This window comes from Eretmochelys imbricata, chromosome 18 (assembly GCF_965152235.1).
Source record: "Eretmochelys imbricata isolate rEreImb1 chromosome 18, rEreImb1.hap1, whole genome shotgun sequence".
Taxonomy (NCBI): Eukaryota; Metazoa; Chordata; order Testudines; family Cheloniidae; genus Eretmochelys; species Eretmochelys imbricata.
In genome coordinates, this window is record NC_135589.1 from 8,602,005 (window position 1) to 8,626,401 (window position 24,397).

The following is a 24,397-nucleotide window of genomic DNA, read 5'->3' on the forward strand; positions in this document are numbered from 1 at the left end:
AGCCAGCTCCTCACTCAATTGTTAGCTTCAGGTTTTGTTTTAGGCCCATGAGATGACCCTCAGTGTGAGAGCTCTGTTTTAGGGTGATGGATAAGATACAGCTAGGAAATTAGGCCATTTGGTGCATCTGAGTAACCAAGCTTAGAGCTGGTAGAGTCTTTAGGTCATCTAATCCACATGTGCCACTACTGTAGGTCTGTCCCTTCAAGAGTTCGTTCACCAGAGATTCATCGAGCCTAAACATTTCCAGGGATGGAAGTCCTAACCCTCTCCTCGGAAGACCATTCCATTTGGTGATGATGAAATGAGATAGGGATACACATGGTTACCACACACCACAAAGTGACCCTTACTTCTTTGCACTGGGGATATGCTTTTTCATGTAGTCGAGTGCATTCTGTGTAATGCCTTTCTGGAGGATGAGATCTTTCAGCTGATGCCCATTGCTGTTATTCTTTATGCCAGCTGCTATTTTACAGAAACAGTCTAGGAAAACTTTATCATCTCCACTGTGTTCCTCATCATACCTGAGTGAGGAGAGGAAACAGCAATCAAGTTAGGGCTCTCCTACGGACCCAGTAGATATAATAATGGTCCACTCTGCAGATTAACACACGCACATCAGCCCAGATAAACTCTCCAGAACTCCCACCTGCCACCCAGACTCCCCTTCTCTGTAAATATCCATTAGACTAACGGAAGCATCCAGGATGCTGATTTATTAATTTAATTGGTACTCTTTGCTGACGGCACAAAACGTACTTGTCAAAGTTACAGTAGGGCTTGAATCGATCCACCAAGATCTGCATTTTCTCCATTTCCCCAAAGGACAGATAAGGGATGATGCGTAACAGGCCTTGCAACACACTGGGATTGGAGCGGACAAAAGTGCTATTAATCTGATCCAGCAGCATTACCAGCTGATCCTTGTCACCAGTAAGGAGGAGGTTACCCTGCAAAGAGGACAATGATTTATGTTCAGGATTAACCTATAGGCTTCAGGAAAATCCTCCTATTCCAGTGGTTTACTGACTGTTCCCTATCCGGACGAAATCAGAGTTTCGGGATCTCAGTAAGACAGTGTGATAAAGAACAAAGACAGCAACACTAGAATTCTCGTGGCCACGGAGAAACTGCATTTTTAGCACATTTCCAGGTGTCTAATGGAACAGCCGTATCAACCCATCTAATCAATACCTGGCATCCTGCAACTGCTGTTAAAATGTTCTCGGGTCGAAACAACCTAACCCTAGCCCAAAGGAGGTCCGACTCAAGCAACAGTAGTTCTAACAGATCCACTGGGCTAATGGTACCCTCAGGGGAGGGAGAGAAGCCCCATTTCTCAGTGTGTCTCACATAGTTCACTTTGCCAATTATTCAGAAAACCAAGTTTGGTTTCAGAGTTCATATGAAGGCACTCTAAAGGACAAGGCAGATTCACCTCTTTCCATGTCAGCTGATCCAGCTGCTCTGACCCAACGCACCACTACTGTGCAAAAGAGTTTGGTAGGAATCTTGCAACGCTTTTGGTTCAGTGTCGCTCTTCCTCCTTCTGTCCCCAACACAGTCTTTACTGTTTGATGGCACGGCTTAGACTCCTTGTACAGACCGTGGAAGGTCTGTACCACTGAACAAGACATTTACAAGCCTTGGATTCCAGTCAGTATTTCCCTCTCCATGGCACCCAGAACCAACACTCACCTTGTCCTCACTCAGTGGTTCTGCATTAGATTCATCCAATATGATCTCCATGATACTCAGCACCTGCTCTGCCACTGCTGCTCCTCCACTGTCCTTACTCTCCTGCTCAGCCACCAGGGCCTGCACAGAAGACGATATTAGTCACTACAGCACCAACTGCTATCACTAACAGATGACAGAGGGAAAATCGGGCTGATAGTCCTTAGCTTAGACCAGCACTGAGAGGATATTTAAGCTCTCTTTTGGTTGCTATGAGGCAAGTATGACTGAAATTTTGGGTAGCTTAAATACAGCCGAGCAGATGAAAAATTTTCAGAAGTCCTGGTAAATTTGTGCAAGAGGATCCTGTTCATTACTGAGGAAGGGCATGAATGTGATCTCGGCTAAGGTGTGGATAAAAGAGTTGTGTTACCTGGAATGCTACTCTCCAGATAACTCGGGTAATCACCCAAAGACATGGTCTCCATACTAACTCCGAATCTGTGTTCTTGATGCCACCATCAAGCTACACTGATGGCTTTGGGCATGATTTACCATCCAGCAAAAGGTGAGCCAAGGGTACCAAAATCCACTGTAAGCCAAAATTCCTCCTTACCAAATTCAGAGTTCCCAGCATGACATTCAAAGTGTTCATCTCAGGTTTGACCAGGTGCTGACGGTTCACTTTCACTTTCACACAGTAGCTGAACAGTTTTAGCAGCACCTGCAAAGAAACAGAGAACGGGACCTACAAGATATCCATGAAAGGGCTGGCAGGATGGAAGTGAACTTAAAAGCGCCAAACAATCTAGTTAACCCCTTGGAAAGCACAAGGTGTGACCCCTCCAAAACCATTAATGCCAAGAAGAAGATTGTGATTTTCCAGTAAGATTCTTGAATACATAAAACAGTCATGCTAACAACCGGGGGCCTGATCCTGCAAACTGCTCAGTGCCCTCAACTCCCACAGACTTCAAAGGCTTATTCTGAAGAAGTGTTAACAGAGGGGATTAAAAGGGGACAAGGAGAAAGCAAGGAGGAAACTGCTATAATTTTACTAGACATGGATTAGTGAATTTAAACTCTGCTGCAATATGTGAGCTGCTGTACAGAAGAGTCGTTGGTAGGCAGCTATTGGAAAAGAGGGAGCTTTTTTGACTGCTTATGGATTTACTCTCAGTCTCTTTGCCATGAGTTGGGGTAGCTCAGACTCACTGTCAAGAGATGTCGGCCTTGTTTGAAATCCTTGATTCCAGTCAGTCGGTTCAGCATGCACTCCAGGCCTCCACACTGCGCCATCACACCTGCCATTTTATAAACCTCTTCCTCATCCTCCTCTTCATCTACATGAAAGAAAGACTATGACAGGAGGGAGGCAGACACATCAACAGGACTATACAGCTGACCATAAGGAGCGAGGCATTGAAGTAAAAATGGAGATTAAGCTACAATTGCCAATGCCAGCTAGGGTTAAAGTTAAGCAGCTGGGTCAAATTGGAGAAAAATTACTGAGCAAGAATATTAAAATAGGATTTTGACACACAAGTTCCTTCCATGTCTAACATGAAGTCTAAAACTCCAAAGCGCTGCTGGCTGCACGCTCCCATGTACCAACTCAAGTCAGAATTGAAGGTCAATATAAACAGTTTCTCTAATCTCAGGGACGTCTGAAGTCAGAGAAAAGATGGTCATGTCACTAAAGCACTGGACTGAGTTTGATTCCAAACAGTGCCACAAATCTCCTGAGACACCTTGGGCAAGTTGCTTAATCTCTCTGCACCTCTATAAAATGGAGATGACACTTTCTTAACTCAGAGGGGGATTGTGAGGATAAATTCATTCATGTTTATGAAGTGCTTAGATACTACAATGAGGGGGAGCTATATAAGTAGCCACACTGATATTATAAGCTACAGTGTTGATTATTTAATCTATTCCTGGCACAGGAGGTAAATATAGCAAAAGAAATGTTTGTCAGTCAAATATACGCTCAGTGCTGTAAGGTTAATGGTGCCATCCTTCTATGGCAAGCTCCACATTTCAAATCTAATTCCAGTTTCTAGGGAACAAATGCCTTACCTGTAGTGGAGTCCAGCGACTCAATGAATTCTTCAGTCGCATCTCCTAGCAACCCTCGCATGCGGTAAATGATCCTCATTGGCTCCCCCTGGGGAGAAGAATTAGACAAGTGTCACATTTGCTATGCTGGTATCTGAAAATGTCCAGTAGTCCAATGATGTTCCCTTTAGAGGAGATGAGAGACAATTAAGCCTCAGTTTCCTTTCACCCCAAAGCAGAAGATAATGCAGGGAAATTCTTGCAAGGGCTCGTTTCTCCACTTTTTATCTTTTCTAGAGTCTCTCCAAAATCACATCCTTATAAAACCCCACTAAATCATCATTTAGTCTAGTCTGTTTCCTAACAAGGGCCATTACCAAGCTGTATGTCTAATTAACAGTTCTCCCTCTTATGTCATCTGACTTCATGACAGATTCCTTTAGTAACAGGCTGCACTGTGGTATCATATCAGTGAAAGACATAGCCAAGAAGAAGGGGGCTGATGAGACATGTATGTTCTCGGAGAAGGTACTTGCTCTACAAATCAACCTTCTCTTCTCAGCTGATTCCATGGCACAACCCTGGAAAAGACTGTTAAATAAATTGGATGGGGTGTTGCTCAATAAATCAGGGAGAAAGACAGGCTAATTAGACGGGTGCTTTTAAACAGACAAGTCTCCCAGCAATGGGAAATGAAGGAGAAAAGAGTAAATGGCATTTTGATGAGCTTTAAGTAAAACAGGGTATTAGGAAGTGTGCAAACACAGTAAAGGACTAGCTGCCCTCTTCCTGTGGGAAGAGGGTCAGGTAGCAGGATGCATTTCCAGCCAGAAACACTGGCTGAGCGTGTATCACTGAACTTATCATTTTAATACTATAGGTCTGAATACAAAGCAGAAAAACTCCCATAGCTTTGGGAACAGGAGACCTTGAGAGAAAAAACCTGTCAGAGAGCGCACTAAGCCTAATGTGGAATAAGCAGTGCTTAATGTCATAGCAAATACATAAGCACCGGGAAAGCCCTGGGGGAAGATCTGCTCAAAGGCCATGCTAGAGACCAGCAATTAACACCACAGGGGCCCTGGTAAAATGGCAGATGAACAAAAAAAAGCTAGAGAGAGACAAGAGAAACAAAACAGGCCTGAGGTTAGCTTCTTGTGAGCCTGTCTATTTCCTAGGGAACTCAAGATGGAGCTCCAGAAGTGCTTTGGAGCGATGCACACAAAGGAAGACAGATGAAAGCTGTTAGTGACAGTAATGCTGAACAAACTCAGCCTTTCACATCCAGCAGTGCATCCTGGGAAAGCAATACACTGGCTACAGAAGAACATCTCACACAAACACTACTTCCAAATGCTGAATACATAAAAGAGGTCTGAGAGGAGCACATGGACTATTCAGCCTTGTTTTTTTTTGGCAGCTCACATGCACCATGGAAGACCAGAACTCATTTCCCCATCCACAGCGCTGCTTCTTAATGGAAAAAGGTGACCATCAACTAGCTTCAAGCTTCATTTTGCACCACAAAGATTTTAACTCACAAGCTTGATCAGAGGTGCTGCCCCAAACGAACAGCACTACACTCCATATGAGGCATTGGTATTATTTCAAAGCAAACAGAATTTATTTGAATCTGCCTCAGCAATGCTGTGAAATGAAACACTGAGATAGTGACTGAGAACCAGAAAGTGAAAATGACCAAGTCACGTTTTCTTGTCCAAGGTGAGCAAAATGCAAAGAGTAAACTGTGCATAAACAAGAAATATAAAATAAGATTTAAAAAATTCAGTCAGCCTTAATAATCTCCAGTGCTATTAGCAGGAACGGTAAGGCACACATTTTCTGCATGCAAGATGTACACTGACAGCTTCCTTTTTAGTGCTATCCACTAAACTAAACCCTCACAAACAAGGCAGACACCTCTTGACAGGTGCCCAAGGTATCACAGTAGGCTGACTGCAGAATGGAAATAGAACAGAGAACAAACTCCTCCCTGCTGTGACAGCTTGGGCAAGTCCCTTAAACTCGTGGTCTTTTTCTGCAGAAGTAAAATGGGGCAATACCTACCATCACCTCAAAGACACATTGTGAGGATTAATGTCTTAAGTTCTTGGAGATCCTTAAATGAAAGGCACTACAAAGTAGTACAAAATACTATTGATATCAGATACTTTTTCTGCACAGACATTTTAGGCTGGTCTTTGAAATGCAGAATAATGGAGCAATCTGGTGTCCCAGGCTTAAATATCAAGCTGCCATGTGCAGATGGAGTGTGAAGTGAACCTGGAAAGGCAGTGACATAAAATGCAGCTGTTTCTTAAAGGAAGGGTCAGAAGAGTCCTTGTCGGAGAAGCCAGCTCAGATTTCTGCAAGCGCATAAGTGCAGCACGGTCACTATTCTTAGCTGCGTCAGTATTATGTGCTTCTAAGTCACCAGTATGGCAGGGATGAGTAACAGAAGTGCTTTCCAGTTCCCAAATGAGTGTATGAAGAGATCCTGAGCAACTCAGCACCAGAGACAAAAGCTGACCCCATCTGGTATTGTTTTAAAAACACAGAGAAGGGGGCCACAACCACATACCTCATTGGTGGGGCACCAGACCTTCTTGTAGACCTCAGCCACAGGCAGATCCAAGCTGATGATCTTATTGTTCACCAGAAGCTGAAAGGAGAAGAAAAAAAAAAAAAAAAAAAAAATCTGAGCACAAGCTCACACCACATCACTGATGCTGGTCACCAGCCTGCCCAGAAACCTGCCTCCATGTTTCTCAGCATGTGGTCAGCAGCTGTGAATTCTCACCTCCATTCCACTGTCATCCTCCAGGAGAGCCACCAGGTCGCAGTCCTGACAGATTTTGTTCTTAATGTCCCTCATGAGCGGCCCAATGCCAGGCTCATTACTGCTGTAGGGGTTCCCTGGCATCCTTCCCTGCAAGAAATCTTCCTGCTGGGGATCTTTCTCCAGTGTTACAAAGAACTCAGTCACTTCATTTTCTTCCTTAAGAGCAAAAGCAAAGGGAGAGTGGGTGAGGATTTCCCTGAACACGTCTCTCATCCTCATATCAGCTACCAGGATTTTCTCTAAGACAAATAAATTGGTTAGTCTCTAAGGTGCCACAAGTACTCCTTTTCTTTTTGCGAATACAGACTAACACGGCTGTTACTCTGAAATCTAAGACAATAGAATCATTAGCTCCCCCTGCTGTATCTACAGACCTTGGAGGAGACCTGATAATACCAAATCATGTTCAAATTCCTCACTGCACATTAAGGCCAAGCCTCAGGCTTCTCTCCTGCTCAGCAATGGCAAAGGAACCCATCACTGGTATGGGGTCCCAGAATGGGTCCAGCACACTAGTACAATTCTACATTGGTTAATGTCAAACCAAATATCAGTGGAGTCAGCACAGCTTTGGGATCTGTTCTGAAGAAGTGTAAACAACTACTTTGACAAGCTTGTTTCATTCTGAGGACATATACAAGATCTGCAAACGACTGCAGGTGTCTGCTCACTTACAGGATAGATAATACTGCAAAGTCTCTCAAAGATGAAGACAGGAGTCCTGTAGTCATCAAGGCTGTAGCGTTTAGCGGTTTCAATACACACTGCCATAAATGCCTTTGTTTCAGATTCTGTGCCTGCAAAGAGAAGGGGGCATTTCATATTAACCTAATTTTTCAGTGGGCTCCTTTTAGCCCAACATATACACCACCTCCTCTAGCAGTAAGTAGCACACTTCGAGGCTACCTCTCTTCCGAAAAGTATCCGTTTAACATAGCTGGGGAAATTGCTATGGGTTCATGGTAACCAGGAAACTGCTTTGCATGCTAGTGCCACAGGAAAATGATCCTTTCATAACAAAGCACAAAATTACTGGGAACTAATCAAGGTCTCTTCCAGGCATTTTCTTTAAAATGTCCCTGTGGCCAGGGATGGCCTGGGGCTCTGTTTGCTAAGTTTATTACATGACGAAGGGAGGGAGGTGAGAGAACCACTGACCTACATTAGTGTTTATAATCCCATGTCTAGTATAGATCATGCCATAGTTTTGAAATGTTGTACAATGTGCTTTAAAACCAACATGACGTGGTGGCCAAAGTCATGAAAATCCCTGTTGTGGGGTCCTTGAAGTTGTTCCTTTGTGGGGCTGCACTACAGGTCTTGTCTTCTCAGGTAACCTATAGTCAGAATTCCTGGGACCCAGTTGGCTCTACCTGTTGTCATGTCCTCCAGCATCTCCAGCAGCATGTCCTGGGTCTCATCAATCAGCTTTGTTCTCTGCACTACCAGCTTCCTCAGGCAGAGATAGCCATTCAGGACTGTGCCCACCAGACGGCTCTTGAAGTGTCGTTTGATGGACTCCACTTCCACAAAGGAAGAGAGAAGCCCTACGAAAACAGGAGAGATTCAGGAACCATGGGACTCTATTTGCTTTGTGAGCTATGAATTACACATGGCCAGTAAATCTAGAACTATCCTGAGAAGGGAACAAGAAAATGAAATGGCCTGCAGTGACTCCTGGTGTCCAGTCTGTTATTTAGGAGTATGTCGGGTAAGACAGACAAAAGATTTCAGGTGAAAAGGGCCCATTTTTGGGATGGGGATGGCTTGTCTGCTACACCAAATGTGATCAGAGAAGAGGAGAGGGATGGGAGCAATCAATCTCCCAAGTGTGGGGCTTATAACTTCCTCACCGAACTCCACTTGTGGGATTGGGGGCTCTTTTCTCCAGCCTAGGGAGTGTGTCTGAGGAGGGACTGGCAGTGCCACGGTTGCTCTTTTCTCCTGGCCTCTTATGTTTACGCCAGCTCTGATGATATGCAGGTGAATGACTTTACTAACACTTACACCTACCGTTGGGGGACAGTTTGGAACGCTGCTACATGCTTTTGAAATGCAGTGAACCATGCTACAGAGCTTAATATGTGACCATTACATGGGGGTGGAGGGTGCAACTAGGTACCTGTGAGGCTCTTCAAGGCATATCCCTGCTGCAGGTCAGTGCTGAGTGTGGCTTCCTCCAGGGCAAGTAAACGAGCTATTTCCTAAAAATAACATAAGTACATGACAAAGCAGCAAAGCAAACTACCAGTGCCAGGAATGACTGGCTGATCAGTGCTCAGCAAACTCCAAGCAAAAACACTGTGTTGCTAATAGACCCAGTAGAGGACTGGGGCTGGCTATGTAAAAGCCAGAACTGCAGAACAAAGTAAGACGACAATCTGTCCACTGGTGCCCAAGCTGTATTCCGATTCTCTTCCACTTACTCATCTCGTTTCTATTACCCATCTCTCTGTTGGTCAGCCATCGCACATGCTGTGCTGGCATTGTTCATTACGAATGATGTGATGTCAGGATGCACCTGGTATGTTCCATTGCACACCAGGGGTACTGTACATAACTGCGCTTGTAACATTTTATTCAGCCTCTTCAGGTTCCAGCACGGTTTGCTATGGTCTAGGATTGGATTTCACTGTAATAAACTTGAGTATCAGGGGGCTGCTGAAACCCAACGACTTGAAAACTGTAACATAAAAAGAATCCCTCCAAACAGCCCATAATTCATTCTGGAGGAACAGGAGCAGACCTAATCCTCCTGCTCTGCGGTCACTATTTGCTCTCTGAGCCCGCTCAGTCTGTCAGCCAGGACATGGTATTTTGGCACAGAGCTGCTGCCAAGTCAATGTACCAGACATTTTTGCTCCTTGGCACCGTTGCCTGTGGAGTACTGAAGTAAAGGGAAGTGGCCGGTTCATCTCGAGGCACGGAGCAGCTGGGGTTAAGAGTATAATAGCCATTTCTGCCCATAGTGATAGGTGTCAGCTCAGAAATACCAACCTTATACAACTGATCCCATGGGGAAGAGAGAGAAATTCGGAATTGTGCACAAAAGCAAACGGGTGCAGCTCTCAGAGTGCAGAAATCAGGTGAGGAGACCGACATTGTGGGGCTTGAGGGGAGCTGCAAGGTTGGCAGAAGCTTCCTTGTGCTATTTACTTTGCTTCTGTCTTACAGATCCGTACCTTAGTGATGAGGTTGCCGACGTAGGGCAGAACGCCTCTTGCTGCCAGGTAGACCTTCCAATGTGCGGGCTTGATGAGTTTCTGATACAAAGCTAGGTACTCGGCAGCACACTCTCCAGCAATGCTCAGCTCATCCAAGTAGCTAACACAGGGAAACAGAAGTTAACTGCTTCCTAGTGGCAAGAAGCACTCAGAACTTAAGGATGGTGTGAAAAGCTGGGAAATAGCTATAATTGTTTTTATAAATATGGTGCATGCCTCTGTGCATTTATGATGGATTACTTGTTATGGAGTTAGATCAAATGGGGTTGTTAAAGGAAACAAATAAGAAAGGTAAAATAATGGCCTAGATAAGGAGCACCCCAATAAATACTCCAAACAATAGCCAGGTTTATAGCTGTGAAGAAACGACTCCTCAACTCCAACCCTGGTGACAGAGCTGTTTTGCCAAGGCTGGGAAGAGAGAGGTCAAACCATTAGAGGACCAGAAAAGATGGGTGCTTGAGTGGACAGAGAGTGTCAGTGGAAGCTGACAGGCTGGCAATGGAACACACAGAGACCATGCTCTGCGCAGGACGGTCTGTTTCTCCCAGAGATGGGGGTGAGCTGAGGGAAACTTACAACACCTGGCAAGGACTGATTACAGCATAAGACTCTTATTGATTTTACCCATTGCCCTGTGCACATTGTACCTCTGGGGGAATGAACAAATAATGCTTTGTTTTGAAGACTGTTTGAGTCATTTTAATCAACGTGCTGGTCACAGACCCTAGGAATGAAAGGGCTTACAGGTGTCCAAAGCAGCTGAGCTAGTCACATTAACATGGATGGGGAATGGTCCAGAGGATCCAGATGGAAAGTGACTGGACTACGTGGTTCCACCCAGGGTGAGGATCAGGAAGCTAGGCCTGTCACCTAAGGGGTGCAGCACTTGAGAGGAACTGAAAGGGATCTCAGGCATGGTTCACCTTGTAACTGTGATAGATGGTAAGGAAACAAGGTAGGAGAAGAGCTGTAAGGAACCTGCCTTTCCGCATTTGTGCTTTTTCTGCCCAATACCAGTTCTATCAGAGTTAAGTGCTGCTCCTGTAAAGCAGTAAATGCCCAGAGGAGCCATACTCTAGGGATTGTGGTGAGAACTATTAAAGGAGTGATGGGCAAGTTCTAGTGGGGATCAGAGAAATCAAATTATGTGATTCACTCTGGTGCTACAAAGCTAAGCACCTTGTGAGATACCTGGTAAGGAGATCGAGGACCTGCTGCTTCCGGCTGGGGATGGTAGCCAGAGCTTCCACAATAGTGCAAGCAGCCTGCCTGGCAGCTTGGGTTGCAGGAGTAAACAGTACCTAAGGTGGGGAAATTAAAACACATGATGTCATTGGATGCGGATAGGTAAACTAGTGACAGTCACTAAAATGAGACCAACACGGGGGCAACTGATGGCCTAGCAGTAGTGCTCTGTATTGCCATGCCAGAGACCTAGGGATTGTCTACATGAACACTTACTTTGCAGCAAATAGGGGTGTGAAAATCTACCCTGTTTCAAAGCAGGGTAGATCAAAGCGCACTGGAGAACTTTTGGTGCGTGGCAGCAGCATCCACATGGACACTTACTGTGTAGCAGGCTAGTAGAGAATAGATTTATACCTAAGCTTGCTGGGAACGAAGCGTTTTTGCAGACAAGCCTTTAGATTTGATTTTAATCTTTCTTGCTCCAAAATTTGGTGAGGTGTGAAAATCACTGTAGGCAGAATGCTAAGCCACACAGAACTAACAGAGAAAATGAACGACCTTGCACTGTTCAATGCCAGCCCGTACAGCTGAGTAAGGAGTAGTGCTGATGTGTTCTGTTCAGGACTCTTGAAACAAATGGTAACCAAAATGTAGTGATTGGACAGGAAAAGGTCAGTGGTGATCACAAGGTCACTCAAAGGTCCAGAGAGTTTTATAAGAAGGCAGGAAGCTGGGAGTTCTGTTTTAAAATGGGATTTTCATGGACCCAGCCCTAAGGGAGGTTTTGTCAGTCAGTCAGTAGGGCCTCTACAAGTCTGCAGGGGTACAAATACCATCCCACTCTTTCAGTCAGCAGGAAGGGCAATGCAGAGATCTTGTCCTGCCCCAGCTCCAACTGCTTCCTGCCCTTCCTGGTCATTCCTGAAAGCTTTTCCCCAATCTCAACCTGCTATAAAGAAGTCCTTAAAGGGGCAACCCCTCTTTTCTTCCAACTATCTGACGACCCACTCGCATAAAGGTTGCAGTGGGCACAGTGTCTCCAAACCACAGCTACTTTGACACCTCATGGTTTGCTTGCAAAGCAAATGTACAAAGAGACACTACCAATAACCAGTTGTAGAGCTGCGAGATAAAAACCATCAATGATTAAGAAGTTAACACATGCTACAATTCTTGGGTTGTGCACTGGATGTCTCCAGGATGTTTACCTGTCGCAACCAGTTGTTATGTCCCAGTTTGAGATCCAGAGGGCAGGTTCTCTTCCCATGTCGGCTCATGAACTGTTTCCATTTCCAAACATACTTTTCTGACAAGTAGAGCTGGCGAAGCTCAGTTCTGCTAGGAGCTTTCCCATTGGCTTCTGTACCTAAAATATCAACACAGCTTAAGGGAACTGCCAGCTGCCTTTCCCTATGAACCCTATGTACAGAGGAGCTTAAAGAGTTCCCTTGTCCTGTGAATACAACACCCTGCTTTGAGGAAATAGAGGATTCCATGTAGTTATATTTCTTTTTCATGCTGAAACCATCCAAACCCCTCTAGGAGCCCCGGGAATCCTCCTGTGCTCCCTTCTGCTGCCATTTTCAATCCTCCACTGGGCCAACCTTCCTTCTGGCCAAAAAATGCAACACATGACTTCCTTGGGAATTCATCAGTACTGCTCTTGAGTTGGCTGTGAGGATTTTTGCAGGACTTCCCTCCTGATGTTCCCAGAGAATAGCCCCACTGCCATGGCAGGTCTGAAGGAATCCGGAACTCCAATTCCTCTCATGCAACTGCAATGTGCTGATACCATGGCACAGAGTTGGCCCTTTGTTTAAGTACCCAAGTTGCCATCAATGTATTATTTCTATAGCACCATAGGTGTGCATAGCACTTTATACCCAAATCACCAAGAGGCATGAATCCTCCAAGTGAGAGTAAAGAAGATCCATACACTAGGTGAGTCCTGCATATTATAATCATACTGTACATTGATAATCACATTGGTAAACTGGGAACCGCTCACCCCATGAGCCTTGAGGTTTTGTAATTTATATTACGAAGAGGTGGAGTTTTCAAAAATTAATGATGTACAATTATTCATCACAACAGCCCTATAAGGGAGGTGGTATCATTCTACAGAAGGCCTACTGAAGTAAAGAGAGATTAAGTGCCTTGCCCAAGGCCACGAAGTAAGTCAGTGGCAGTGCCTGAAGTAGAATTCAGTTCTGGGGGCCCAGCCCTGTATTCCCACCATTAGACCATACTGCCTCTAATGTCTGATTTTATTCCAAGAATTCTCCAGTTACTATTGAGGTGCTGCTAGGCCTGTGGCTCGGAGACTGCAGCGCTGAGTCTGCCCATTCTGCAGCTGACGTAGAAGTGCAAAGATTATATTAGTTGCAACAAGAGGGAAGGAGACAGGAAGCAGTTCTAGGACCCACTAACTAGGTCATCATTCAACCTGGCCACATACAAATGTTCTTTGCACAATTTCACTCCATTTAGAAAAGATAAGTAAAAGGACAGGACTCTACCTCTAGCAGGGAGGCACTTTTTCCAGGCCTCATATGATGCTTTGGGGTCCCTCTTGAGCCAGAGCTGAGCCTGAGCATGGATCTCATTGCTGTAAGGTTTAACAGTGGTGAGAGCATCGACAGGGATGTCCTAGGAAGCAAAGGGAAAGCCTCAAGTCTATGACAGCCTCAAAAAGCAAATTTTGTTCCCCTGAGACAAACTATTCCTGTGGCAGAACAATAAGGCATGCCTGCACAATGGATAGGTAAACACAGTTCTCCACAGGAGGAGAGGCAACTAGATCAGCAAGGTTTGTGTTCTATGTAATCAGAACACGAGTTTCAATTATGTAAGATTAGCCCACTTTACTTCAGTGCAAATGATACTGAGCTATCCGTGTACATCCCCCGCTTTATACCCATGACACTGATGACCTATCATTTAAATGGGGATGCTTTATTCTAATGTAAAAGGTTGATACTGTTATGGAGTTCCATATCTGACATCGGACAATCCAAGTCAGACACCAGGGTCAAGACACACGCTCCAGTTGTGAATGGATCACACAGAGAAGTTGATCAATATTTCATCAAAATTTACAGCTCTACATTTACAAATTTTCAGTTGAGATAAAAATCAATAGATGTATTTGCTTCAAAAAAGCTAGGTAAAGTCCTGTAAGAACCTTTATAAAGTAACACAGTAATTGCCTTGAGGGCCCTCTTCCTATGCATCTTAAAGCTGTGCAGGAGAAAGTGGAGAGATCCTTAGATATATCCACCCCGTCAGTGGATTCCAATGCATGTGGTCTTGAGCTTCTAGAGCAGCAGTGACCAGGAACAGGAAACCCGTACATATGGTACTTTTTCTCTGACACACACTACTGCGTCTCAGATTTCAGTCAGCTGTCTCTTTGCTCAGTCCGAAGTATCAAGGGAGGTACCTTGTTTTTCTTGCTGGTTGGAGCAGGTGGTTTGATCAGTTTTTGTAGAATTCGCAGACACATTAGGGTGATGTTCTCAACAACTACGGGAGTTTTAATGTTCACTGCCATCAAGAAGAGGCTGAGAGCTGAAAGCAGGGGACAGGGATTTAATGCCATTAACGAGTATGCAGTAAGGCTAAGAAAATCCCTGGAAGAGGTACTACTGCCATACACACAAATCAAGAGAGTCTTCAACAGAAGGCAAGATCTCATATCCTTCGGTTGATCTATCACGTTCTCATGGAGAGAAACTTGCCCGTGATAGGAAAAAGATCCCACTTCCTTTCTCCTCTAGGTCTACTCCCTCCATGTTTTCCTCCCAGCATTCCTATCGTATATCCTGCCCCCATAAAGCCTACAGCTGACTCCCCCACTATTGACCCCAGTTACCAACTCATCTGTGCTAGGATTACTACACTGTATTTCACAGACACCTAACTCATGCTTTTTACATTAAACTCTCTTGTTAGTTGTTTGAACTTACCACAGCGCAGTCGCAGCTCCCAGCAGCTATCTTCCTTCGAGATGGAGTCCGTCAGCAGCAACATTTCATACTGGAGGCTGCTAGCCTGCAACAGGAAAACGTACCAAGCTTTACGAAGGCTCGGGGACAGAGTATAGTCCTTGCTGCCTCTTCAGTATCTGGAGGCTGGGGGGGTTCGAGGTACATTAATTTTGGTGATCTCAACTCAAAGCCTCTATGTGAGATGACTGGCAACCTGTCTGAGAGAGGCCCAGGACAGAGTGCTAAAAGGACAGATACATTGGCAGTGCTGTGTGGGGAAGCTAGCCCACCATGACGTCGCGTTGTGCTTGACTCCAGCCCGTGCTATTATAGTGCTTACCAAGACAGAAACGCCCTCTTGACTATGGATTGATTGGGAACACCGCTTTACAGAAATCAATTATTAGAATCAAAAGGCCACTGGAGAGGGGTAGGGGAGAAAGAGAAATAGTAAAATGCTGGAGTTCCTCACCAGATCAGGGTTAGCCCAGTGTCCTTTCAGAGCTGCAGAAACCTTCCCGATGATTAGGTCATTCATTTGTTGTGTGGCCTCTGGATTGTCTCTGATTTCAGAAGCAAAGTAAAATACTATTAAACACTGCTTGCAGACATTTCTCAGATGTACAAAGCGCCATGTCAGTCTGGTTCATCTAAAACGTAGAGCAAGCCCATCCAACCAGCACTTTTCTGACGTAAGACCACAACTTGATAAATGAACTTCTACAGAGGAGGAAATTGAGGCACAGACATACTAATGTCAATTTTCAAAAGTAATTTATTTAGGATGCAAAAACTTGGGAGACCCTGTGCCCGATTTTCTGAAGCGTTGACCATCCAAAACTCCTATAAATTACACTGAATTTATACACTGAAATACACTGAGCGCCTTCTAAAAACCACGTTTAGGCTGTCTCAAACCGAGCCACTCAAAATCTGCGGCTACTATAGAAAATGTTGACCTACAGAAAGTCAATGCAAATGGCAGAAAGAGTTCAGGATGTCCAACTCCCATTCCACTAAAACCACTAGAAACCATCTTATTCCAAGTAGGAGTATGTATGACCACCACAAGTACAGAGCTCCCCAGAGCTCAGCACTTCAACACAGAAATGTTTGTTTGAAGTGGAGTGCTTACGGAAAAGCTTGACCTGATGTGCAAGCCCTAAATCCTTTACAATACCAATATGTGCTCAAAGTGATCCACAGTTAACATTGCAGTGGGACAGCTCAACTGGTCTTTGAGGGAAACTGGGGTAACTAAAGCAGGTCGCAGTGTCATTAGTTATATGGCTACCTCCAACGATTTTCCATTTGTGAATCTACCTCACTAAAACCAGAACCAACAGCTACGAACCATCCTAAGTAGATGCAGAGCTGAGTCTAACCTGGTGAGAAGGCACATGAGCTGACGGACCTCCTCCCGCATGGCGGCTGCGCCCCGGCGCAAGTTGTAATCGAACAGTTCTCGCACCAGGCCCTGGGACACAAGAATGTGCCTGATGGCAGAGTTGGTTGCCAGGGCCCGGAGCAGCGTTATGCAGTGTTCCGTGACGGCTGAGGCACAGCCATAGCATTTCGTTGAAGATGTGTGGCCACAGCCTAAGACCGACAAAGCACGATACTGGCTGGCAGTAAATGTAGGCTGGACCGTGGTTCGGGAGGATTTGGTTGCTGCCTCTCTCTGCTGGAGATCATATTCCAGTAGCTCCTTTCTAGACGCAAAAACTTTCTGTAAACACACACACACAAAAAAGGAGAAATTAAACCTGCGCAGGATTTAACCCCTCCTAACCCAGGGGACATTTGATGTTCGTAAACTAACTTTGCCATGTCATATTTCAATGGAACCAAATGCAAAATGGTGGAAAAAGAGGAGAAGCAGCACATCATCATGATCCCTGAATGTATCCAGGTGTCAGGCTGTGGGGGCACTTTATAGGTTTCATACAGAGCCATTTTTATCCAAAGATCTCCACATACTTCAAAACGAGTAATTTATAAACCTTACCCCACACTTACGAGGTAAGTAATTTTTATCCTCATCTTATAGAAGGGGAAAACAGAGAGGCAAAGTGACCTGGACAAAGTCACCACACATCTGTGGCAGAACTCGCAAGACAACTGAGGAACCCTGACTCCCAGGCACCTCCTCTAACCAGTAGACAATGCTCTCCCCATTACATGCTTTATGTTGTTTAAGGGTTTGGTCCGCAGAGCCTGAGAATTAACAGCTGCCATAGCATTTAGTGAAGGTAGCTCATGAGTTTACTGAAAATCTAGCTGCTACATTTCTTCTGCAGTGCAGCCCTTATTGTTCCTACAGGGGGTCAATTTAGAACAGCCACAGCTCGCTTTGCATTTTTTATATAAATTGTCTGAAGCAATTTAGGACACTGAGTTGCCCATATTCACAACAAAGTGAATATTCATAATACCTGAATGATCTTGGAGAGTTCATCAAACGAATTCTTGCAGTCACCACAGTACTCCTGCGCTAACTGTAGTATGTACCTGTTCACACTAGCTGAGGAGGAGCTGATTCCGCCACTGCTACCGGAGTCCTCCTGAAACACGGGGAGCAGGGGAAAATAACCAGCAAGTGTACAGCAACAAGTAGTCACACGGGAGGACTACACAAACATTAAAATTTCTGCTACGAAAACCTGCTTGAGAGGAGAAGCCTCTTTGCCATTCTCTGCAGAAACTTCGTAACATACTAGTCAGGCAAAAGGAAGATTCTTCAAAACAGGCAAGGCTAAACACACACAATTACACACTCTGGAAAATACCAGAGAGACTCATGTACCTGTAGACCACATACTACAGTACTGGCTAATTTATCGACATGCAACTGGCTTGACAAGCTGCTTCATGTATGCCTAGAGTGTGAAACCAGAATAACAGTTTTAGTTATAGAAGAGGATGGGTTAGATAAAGGCAGTCTAAGAGCAAAGCCTATGGATTCACAGGACTTGCTCTAGCCCTAGCAAAAACACATTCACTTCATTCCCTTCCATCACAATCCTAACTGAGAAAATGCTGCTTTCTGGTAAGCCGCATTAAGGCCAGTGTCTTATTTAGCCTGGTCTTGGCTAAGCTCACTTGTGCCGTATACTGGGATTTGTCTCTCTCACATTACCTGTGGCTTTTCGGGAGCAGCCTCGTTTACTTTACACAGCAGGTTTTCCAGCTGCGGTCGGTGTCCCATCAGCTGATGATACACTCTGTCAGCCTTATCCAGAAGAGTGTTGATATTTGTTACTGCCTTAGAAGAAAGAAAGAAAAAAAAAAATTGATGTCACTTGCATTCAGAGAAGATTTTTATTCCACTTTTAAATAGTGGAACACCCGCCAGCAGAAACAGCTGTTGATTCGTCCATTATTTCTGCCTCAGTGTCTCTTAGTGAGAAGCAGTGCTACGTACAAAGCTTTCGGTATATGGGCTCCTGGAAGTCATCATGGCCACAAGCCAGAGCCCTAAGTGCACAACATCTAGTTAGACTACCTTAATTTGTGCATGTGGAAGACAGTATAGAAACAGGAAGGGGATCCTGTACAAGGCTCAGTGCCAAAGCAAATTTACCTTCCATGATCAATGTCACGTCCTGCATTAGCCACTAAAGAGTGACATAAGGTACTCCCCCCTCCCTTCCAGGCACCAAGCAAACTGCCTCCGTAACACTCCCTGTTGGGATACCACCTCTGACGTCACTAGATTGTTGGCATGTCTAAGGGATACTGTGTTTTGTTACGAAACTACTTGTACTAGTCTCACCTTCTTCCGATCCTCTTCATTTTCTATTGGATCCACTGCACAGCAAGGCTTGGCATACAGCATGAAGTCAAAGCGAGCATATTTACAGAACCCACAGGCATTGCAGAGGAATGGATCCTTCTCATCATAATTAATGGATCTGAAAAGCAAACCAGAAGAGTTAAAGGGGGGGCAATAAAACCGGCTTACTGGGGGGGGCGGTGAATGACAGTGGGGAAAGCTTTAACTTCTACGTGCGCACGCACACACTCTCGCACAAACGAGATGGATGGGCATTAAAACACCCAAGCTGCCACAATACCCATTGGTAGCCTCTCAAATACCTGACTACTTGAAGCACATTCGGTGCGTTTTAACAACAAAATTTTGTCTTCATGTCCTGCTGTAAGATAGTGTAGTGTGGCTGTGAGCTGTTATGTGTCTGCCATATTTCTATACTGTAGGTGGAAGCATTTCAGTATATATACCATCAGGTTCCCTCTAAAGAATTATAGGCCCACCTGCATTTGTGACACTGGTACACATTCTCGCCACAGTTCCCACACACCCCAGGGTTGGCTGGGACAGATGCGCTGCACCGAGGGCACTGCAGGGTTTCTGTGGAGGCCTGGTAATTCTCATAGAAATCTGCAAATTCAATCATCAAGTTCGAAGCCACAATGGGCAGCGGCAAATCAATCTTGACCTCTGTCTGGCCTGGGGTCAGCTGTACCTTTTTGGCTTTGTGCCAACGGGCAGGCCTGGGAAGGAGAGGAAGAAACATTCATTTAACAGAACAGTAACCTCCCACCCACGCACACAGAAGCCAAAACAACAATCTCAACTCAAAATCAATTTTAATCAGCATGAATGGAGAGCAGTTCTAGGATTCATTTTCTTAGCTTGTATATTGATATGATATGTAGCCAGAAATACACTAAGCCGTTATCCCCTTCATAGCAAGAGACTGTTTAGGATTAAAGAGCTGTTGATGCCTCATGGAAAAAAATAATTGTACAGACATTTTTTACGGACGGATTTTCACCTCTTTATTAGTAAAGACATCAGTAAGAAAAAGAGGATATTTATTTCTAAAGATCTCATCTGCTCCTCCTCCTCATTCCCAACCTGAAATTAGAATCCTCTCTTTGTGACATCATAATCCTCTGCTAGGCAACCACTTGTGATGTCACTGAGGATTAGTAATTCAAATAAGCAGCAGGATAGATAAATTCCTAAACCAAAAAGATCTGATTCTGGCGAGAACGTCTCGAGAAGAAAGAAGAATATAAGCAGAAATGGGCTAGACATGCAGGGGTAACCAAGCCAGATCAGGGGCATTTAGGCATTTTGAATTCCTCGACCAAATCAGGAAAGAGAGACTTTCAGCACAGAGGAACTAAAAGATGATTCTCTGTAGGTCAGCTCAAGGACACAATCTTGCTCCAATTTCAGTTTGTAAGACACATCAGGATGCCTGGACAGGGTTAATTTCTACACTCTCAAAGCTGTTATTTTATAGGATGTGCTTAAAACAAGTATTACTATAGGCCAGGGTGAATAAGCTGGTTATCTCAGATTCATCGAGAGACCACTCTGCATCAGTGAGGGCATTCTCAATTCAAAAATCCCAAGGAAAACACAGGGGTAGTTAGTATGCAGCGAGAATCATCTCTCAGTGCACAGCCAGCTTCTTCAATGGGACGCTATCAAACTCTTCAGTAGCGAACAGGATTTTAACCAATTATTCATTATCCTTATTTTCACTTCAGCTTCATTCCCAAACCACATTACATTGTCCTGGGCACAGCGACTTTAATGCCAACAGACTTTCCACTCTGGGATCAAACAGGTACAGGAGTTTTACAGCAATGGCCATTGTTGATTCTCTTCTCCCCACCCTCCAAAAGGGACCAGGGAGTTTCAGCAAGTACACATCCTGGTCAGCGTGCCTTAGCTGAGGTGCTGGAAGGTGAAATTAAGTCCTCTAATTCAGGAAAGTGTCATATCCTATGCCAGGAAACAATCAGCACCAAATCAAACTTTATTTTGGCCAAGAAAAATATCCTGACACCACTGCCAAACCCGAGAAGTACATACTTGTTTTTCAGCTCCACTATGGCCTGCACTGTCCTGTTGTTGTAATAGAGGTTGACAGTCCGGACCATTTTGGTCCTTTTCAGATCTCCTATCTTTACTGTCACTTTGCTAATGGTGTGGCTGCCAATCAGCTTCACCACCTGCTGGGTAGTGGTGTAACGTGTGTCCACCTTGATGGAAGACAGCTTGATGTACTGGGAAGAGAAACAAAAGCGCTATTAAAATCCTCAGCCAGCACAACCGGATCCCAATGAATGGAGAAACATGGCAATTTACACTGCTATAAAGGCTGGGATCTCTACAGTCTGAAGGGAAGATGAACAGCACTGATCACTTACACAGAACGGCACTTCTGGATTGTTGCAGACAAGACAAGGATCGCTCTCCAAATAATAGCCGTCAAATTCCACCAGGCCAGACAGCGTGCTGGATAGAGAAAACATTAAAAAGAGCTGTACTTTAGCATTCACTCTGCTTTAAATACAAGTCATTCAGAGAAGAACAACAGATTTTATTTGACCATTTTCTTAAGACCAGCTGCAGCACGTCTGTGATTTCAGCTGAGGCCCTCCCCCACCACTGGTTTAACAAAAGATGTTTACACTCCCTTGTGGAGTGCAGCTAAAAAGTTCTTGTAATGTACTGGAGGAAAGACAGGAAGAACTCACTTGTAAATGTTGGAATTAGGATGGTTGGTAAGGATGTGGTTTTGGGTCCGGAGGATCTCAACAGCCTTTTGGGAGTATTCCTTCAACTGAAATACAGTTAAACAAGTGAGAGAAGGTGGGGAGGAAATACCTTTTATTGGACCAACATCCGCTGGTGAAGAGATAAGTTAAACAAGTGACTCGGGCAAATATTACTGTCTTTTCTGCAAGTTTATGATTTTTAACAGCACAGAAAAGGACATACAGCCGCCCTCCCCATAGCCTTTTAGTTCCACAGCAGATACATGCTCTATACCCACAAGAAGCAGACTTTCACTGATACTAAAATTAGACTTCTACCACAGTGATGATGCAACCCTTGGCTAACAAACGAGATTACTGTCAAATGTCTGTGGAATGCTCTCACCTCTTGTGCATATCAACGCACAATTATCCGAGCATCCCACGATACCACAGGCCCCTGAGAAACCATACCACTTGCCCTTCTTTTAGTTCAACTGAAGCAGATTGAAACCTATAAATTAGAGCTGGTTGGGAAATGATTTTCTTCTGTGAAAAATGATGAAAACAAAAGGTTTTTTGTTTTTCTTCAAAGTTTTTCAGATTTTATTGAGAAAATGTTTTTCAGTTTTTTGGTTTTTGTTTTTTTTTTGTTTGTTTGTTTTTTTAAGAAAACCCATTTTGGGGGGAAATTAAAATGAAGCTTTGATGAAAATTTAACATAGAAGTTTTCCATCAAAAAACCTTTCAACAGCAGGTATGATCAGCTCGACCATTAAAGTTACTCTTCACCCTTGAAAAGGGACACACATTTAGAAGGGAAAAAAAAGTGGGCGAGAGGCCCTCACTTCAGCTGTTCCAGAATGACACCATACCTTCTTCTCAGTCTGTTGTGTTTTCAGAGAGAAGTATCCCAGGAGATCCACAAACTGGGCAGCCTTCCGTCCATAGGCTGGGAGTTCTGGCCATATTGACCACATGAGATCTAACAGCAGCTCTTGCTGAGACTTGTTAGAGTTCCTGATGGATAAATTACAGATCAGATCAGTTTCTGGAAATTAGTTTCTGTATGCTTTTCATACCCCACTCTCATAGGATTTACCCAGGTGAGAAATATACCGCAGTCAGTCCAGGCTTCTGCAAAGTACACACAACAAAATCACCTATGTTGTTTAATCACCCTCTTCTCGCCACTGAACTAAGTCTCGCATCCTGCTAAATGGTCCTGTGACAACTAACCACAGAGGAAGCTCAAGGAGTTCAGCCCACTGAATTTTGCCCTATGCATAAATGATATGTGCATCATTTGATAACAATGTTAGTTTGCACCTCTCTAGAGGAAAGAAAGTGATTCTCTCATGAATTCCAAGTTGTACAGAATGGAACAGACAGCCCAGACTCCACACAGTAGAAACAGACCGTTCCCTTTGGGTTATGATCAAAATCCATGGCAGTGAATGAGCCACAAGTGCAGTTAACTGCAAAAATGCTGGAAACAGATGCTCAAGATGATGCTGTCAGCCTGAAGGCTTCAAAACACCTGCTGAATGGGCAACTGAGCACCAAGACTTCAGACAAATAAGCACTTTTTCGCCTGTCCATCTTGGTCTGTAAACTCCTTTGGACAGAGAGTCTATTTTTTGACTTCCATAGTGTTGAACACACTGACAGAACTCAAGTGCTAGAAAGCAGCGATTGACAAGTTTGTGCACTCTAATTCACCACAGAATTTTATCTGCTACAAAGGATCCACCTATGAGAAAAACTGTGGCTTTGGATAGGCCCTTTAACACATACCTGTAGATGTGGAGTGCCAGGCAGTGTGCCTGCCACCGCACAGAGGAGGAGTTGGACTCCAGCAAGAAGCAGCGCAGGAACTGAATAAGGGTTTCCTTATCAGCAAATTTATTCAGCTGGTTCACCAGAGCTGTGCAGAGCTGGTCTTCTTGGCTGCCAGAGCTCTCACCTGGAGAACAGCAAATAGCACAAGTCAAAAGAGCACAGGAAACCAGATAGATCGACTGCATCACAAGTGTGGCAGATGTATCTGTTTCATGGATGGCATGGCAGGAGAGAAACAGACATCCCCGGCTGACAACTGTGTGAACTGTAAGTGTTCATCGACAGCGAACAAGTTTCTGGGTTGGGACTACAGGAGAACCTAAGAGTTACAAAACACCAGAGTTACAAACTGACCAGTCAGTCAAACACACACCCTCATTTGGACCCACAAGTACACAAATCAGGCAGCAGCAGAGACAAAAAACCAAATACAGTACAGTGCTGTGTTAAACGTAAACTATATATAAAGGGAAAGCAACATTCTTCTTCCGCATAGTAAAGTTTCAAAGCTGTATTAAGTCAATGTTCAGACTTTTGAAAGAACAGCCGAACAATTTGTTCAAAGTTACAGACATTTCAGAGTTACGAACAACCTCCATTCCCCAGGTGTTCGTAACTGAGGTTCTACTGTAGTTCTGAATGCATGTGCCCTCCATCTTTTATTCCAGAAAATGGAAGCTAGCATCTCTGACTAATGAAAGCAGTGAATGTCTGAAAGCCTTGCCAGGGAGTTTTAGAAATGTACTATACTCCCAGGAAGATCCATACCATCAGCTCACCCTGCTGCCAGAATGGATCTCAAAAGGGCTTTCCCTACCACAAGGGAGCCCGTGGTGTGGCAGGCTTCCTAGGTAACGATGTGATGCAGATCACTGGAGTGCTACACAGTGGAGAGTTGGGGGACTTGGAGCTGCAGGTTCAATACTTACAGAAACTTACTTAAAACTTATTTTCCCATGCACACAAGCCAGGAGGTGAGGATAGGCACTAAGAGGGCCCCCCAAATCATTCACTGACCGTGAGTGGGGGAAAGTTTGAGCATAGACACA

The 24,397-nt window shown here is 44.5% G+C and overlaps 1 protein-coding gene across 4 annotated transcripts in view; it reads right to left on the reverse strand.

The window, feature by feature from the left end:
* Positions 1-24,397, reverse strand: part of UBR4 (ubiquitin protein ligase E3 component n-recognin 4) — a 113,987-nt gene that overhangs the window by 18,876 nt on the left and 70,714 nt on the right. For all 4 annotated transcript variants that reach the window (XM_077837267.1, XM_077837264.1, XM_077837265.1 and 1 more), the window contains 28 exons: positions 23,304-23,472; positions 22,382-22,526; positions 21,507-21,592; positions 21,177-21,264; positions 20,839-21,032; positions 19,260-19,499; positions 18,760-18,898; positions 18,124-18,249; positions 17,420-17,548; positions 16,370-16,713; positions 15,457-15,547; positions 14,964-15,048; positions 14,438-14,565; positions 13,515-13,644; positions 12,204-12,361; positions 10,999-11,108; positions 9,763-9,904; positions 8,703-8,784; positions 7,954-8,127; positions 7,256-7,377; positions 6,539-6,736; positions 6,320-6,400; positions 3,760-3,847; positions 2,896-3,023; positions 2,297-2,404; positions 1,702-1,821; positions 763-953; positions 354-527 (listed from right to left, as the gene is read on the reverse strand). In XM_077837267.1, coding sequence (XP_077693393.1) covers positions 354-527; positions 763-953; positions 1,702-1,821; positions 2,297-2,404; positions 2,896-3,023; positions 3,760-3,847; positions 6,320-6,400; positions 6,539-6,736; positions 7,256-7,377; positions 7,954-8,127; positions 8,703-8,784; positions 9,763-9,904; positions 10,999-11,108; positions 12,204-12,361; positions 13,515-13,644; positions 14,438-14,565; positions 14,964-15,048; positions 15,457-15,547; positions 16,370-16,713; positions 17,420-17,548; positions 18,124-18,249; positions 18,760-18,898; positions 19,260-19,499; positions 20,839-21,032; positions 21,177-21,264; positions 21,507-21,592; positions 22,382-22,526; positions 23,304-23,472 — 3,970 coding nt within the window. The remainder of the gene's footprint in view (positions 1-353; positions 528-762; positions 954-1,701; positions 1,822-2,296; positions 2,405-2,895; positions 3,024-3,759; positions 3,848-6,319; positions 6,401-6,538; positions 6,737-7,255; positions 7,378-7,953; positions 8,128-8,702; positions 8,785-9,762; positions 9,905-10,998; positions 11,109-12,203; positions 12,362-13,514; positions 13,645-14,437; positions 14,566-14,963; positions 15,049-15,456; positions 15,548-16,369; positions 16,714-17,419; positions 17,549-18,123; positions 18,250-18,759; positions 18,899-19,259; positions 19,500-20,838; positions 21,033-21,176; positions 21,265-21,506; positions 21,593-22,381; positions 22,527-23,303; positions 23,473-24,397) is intronic.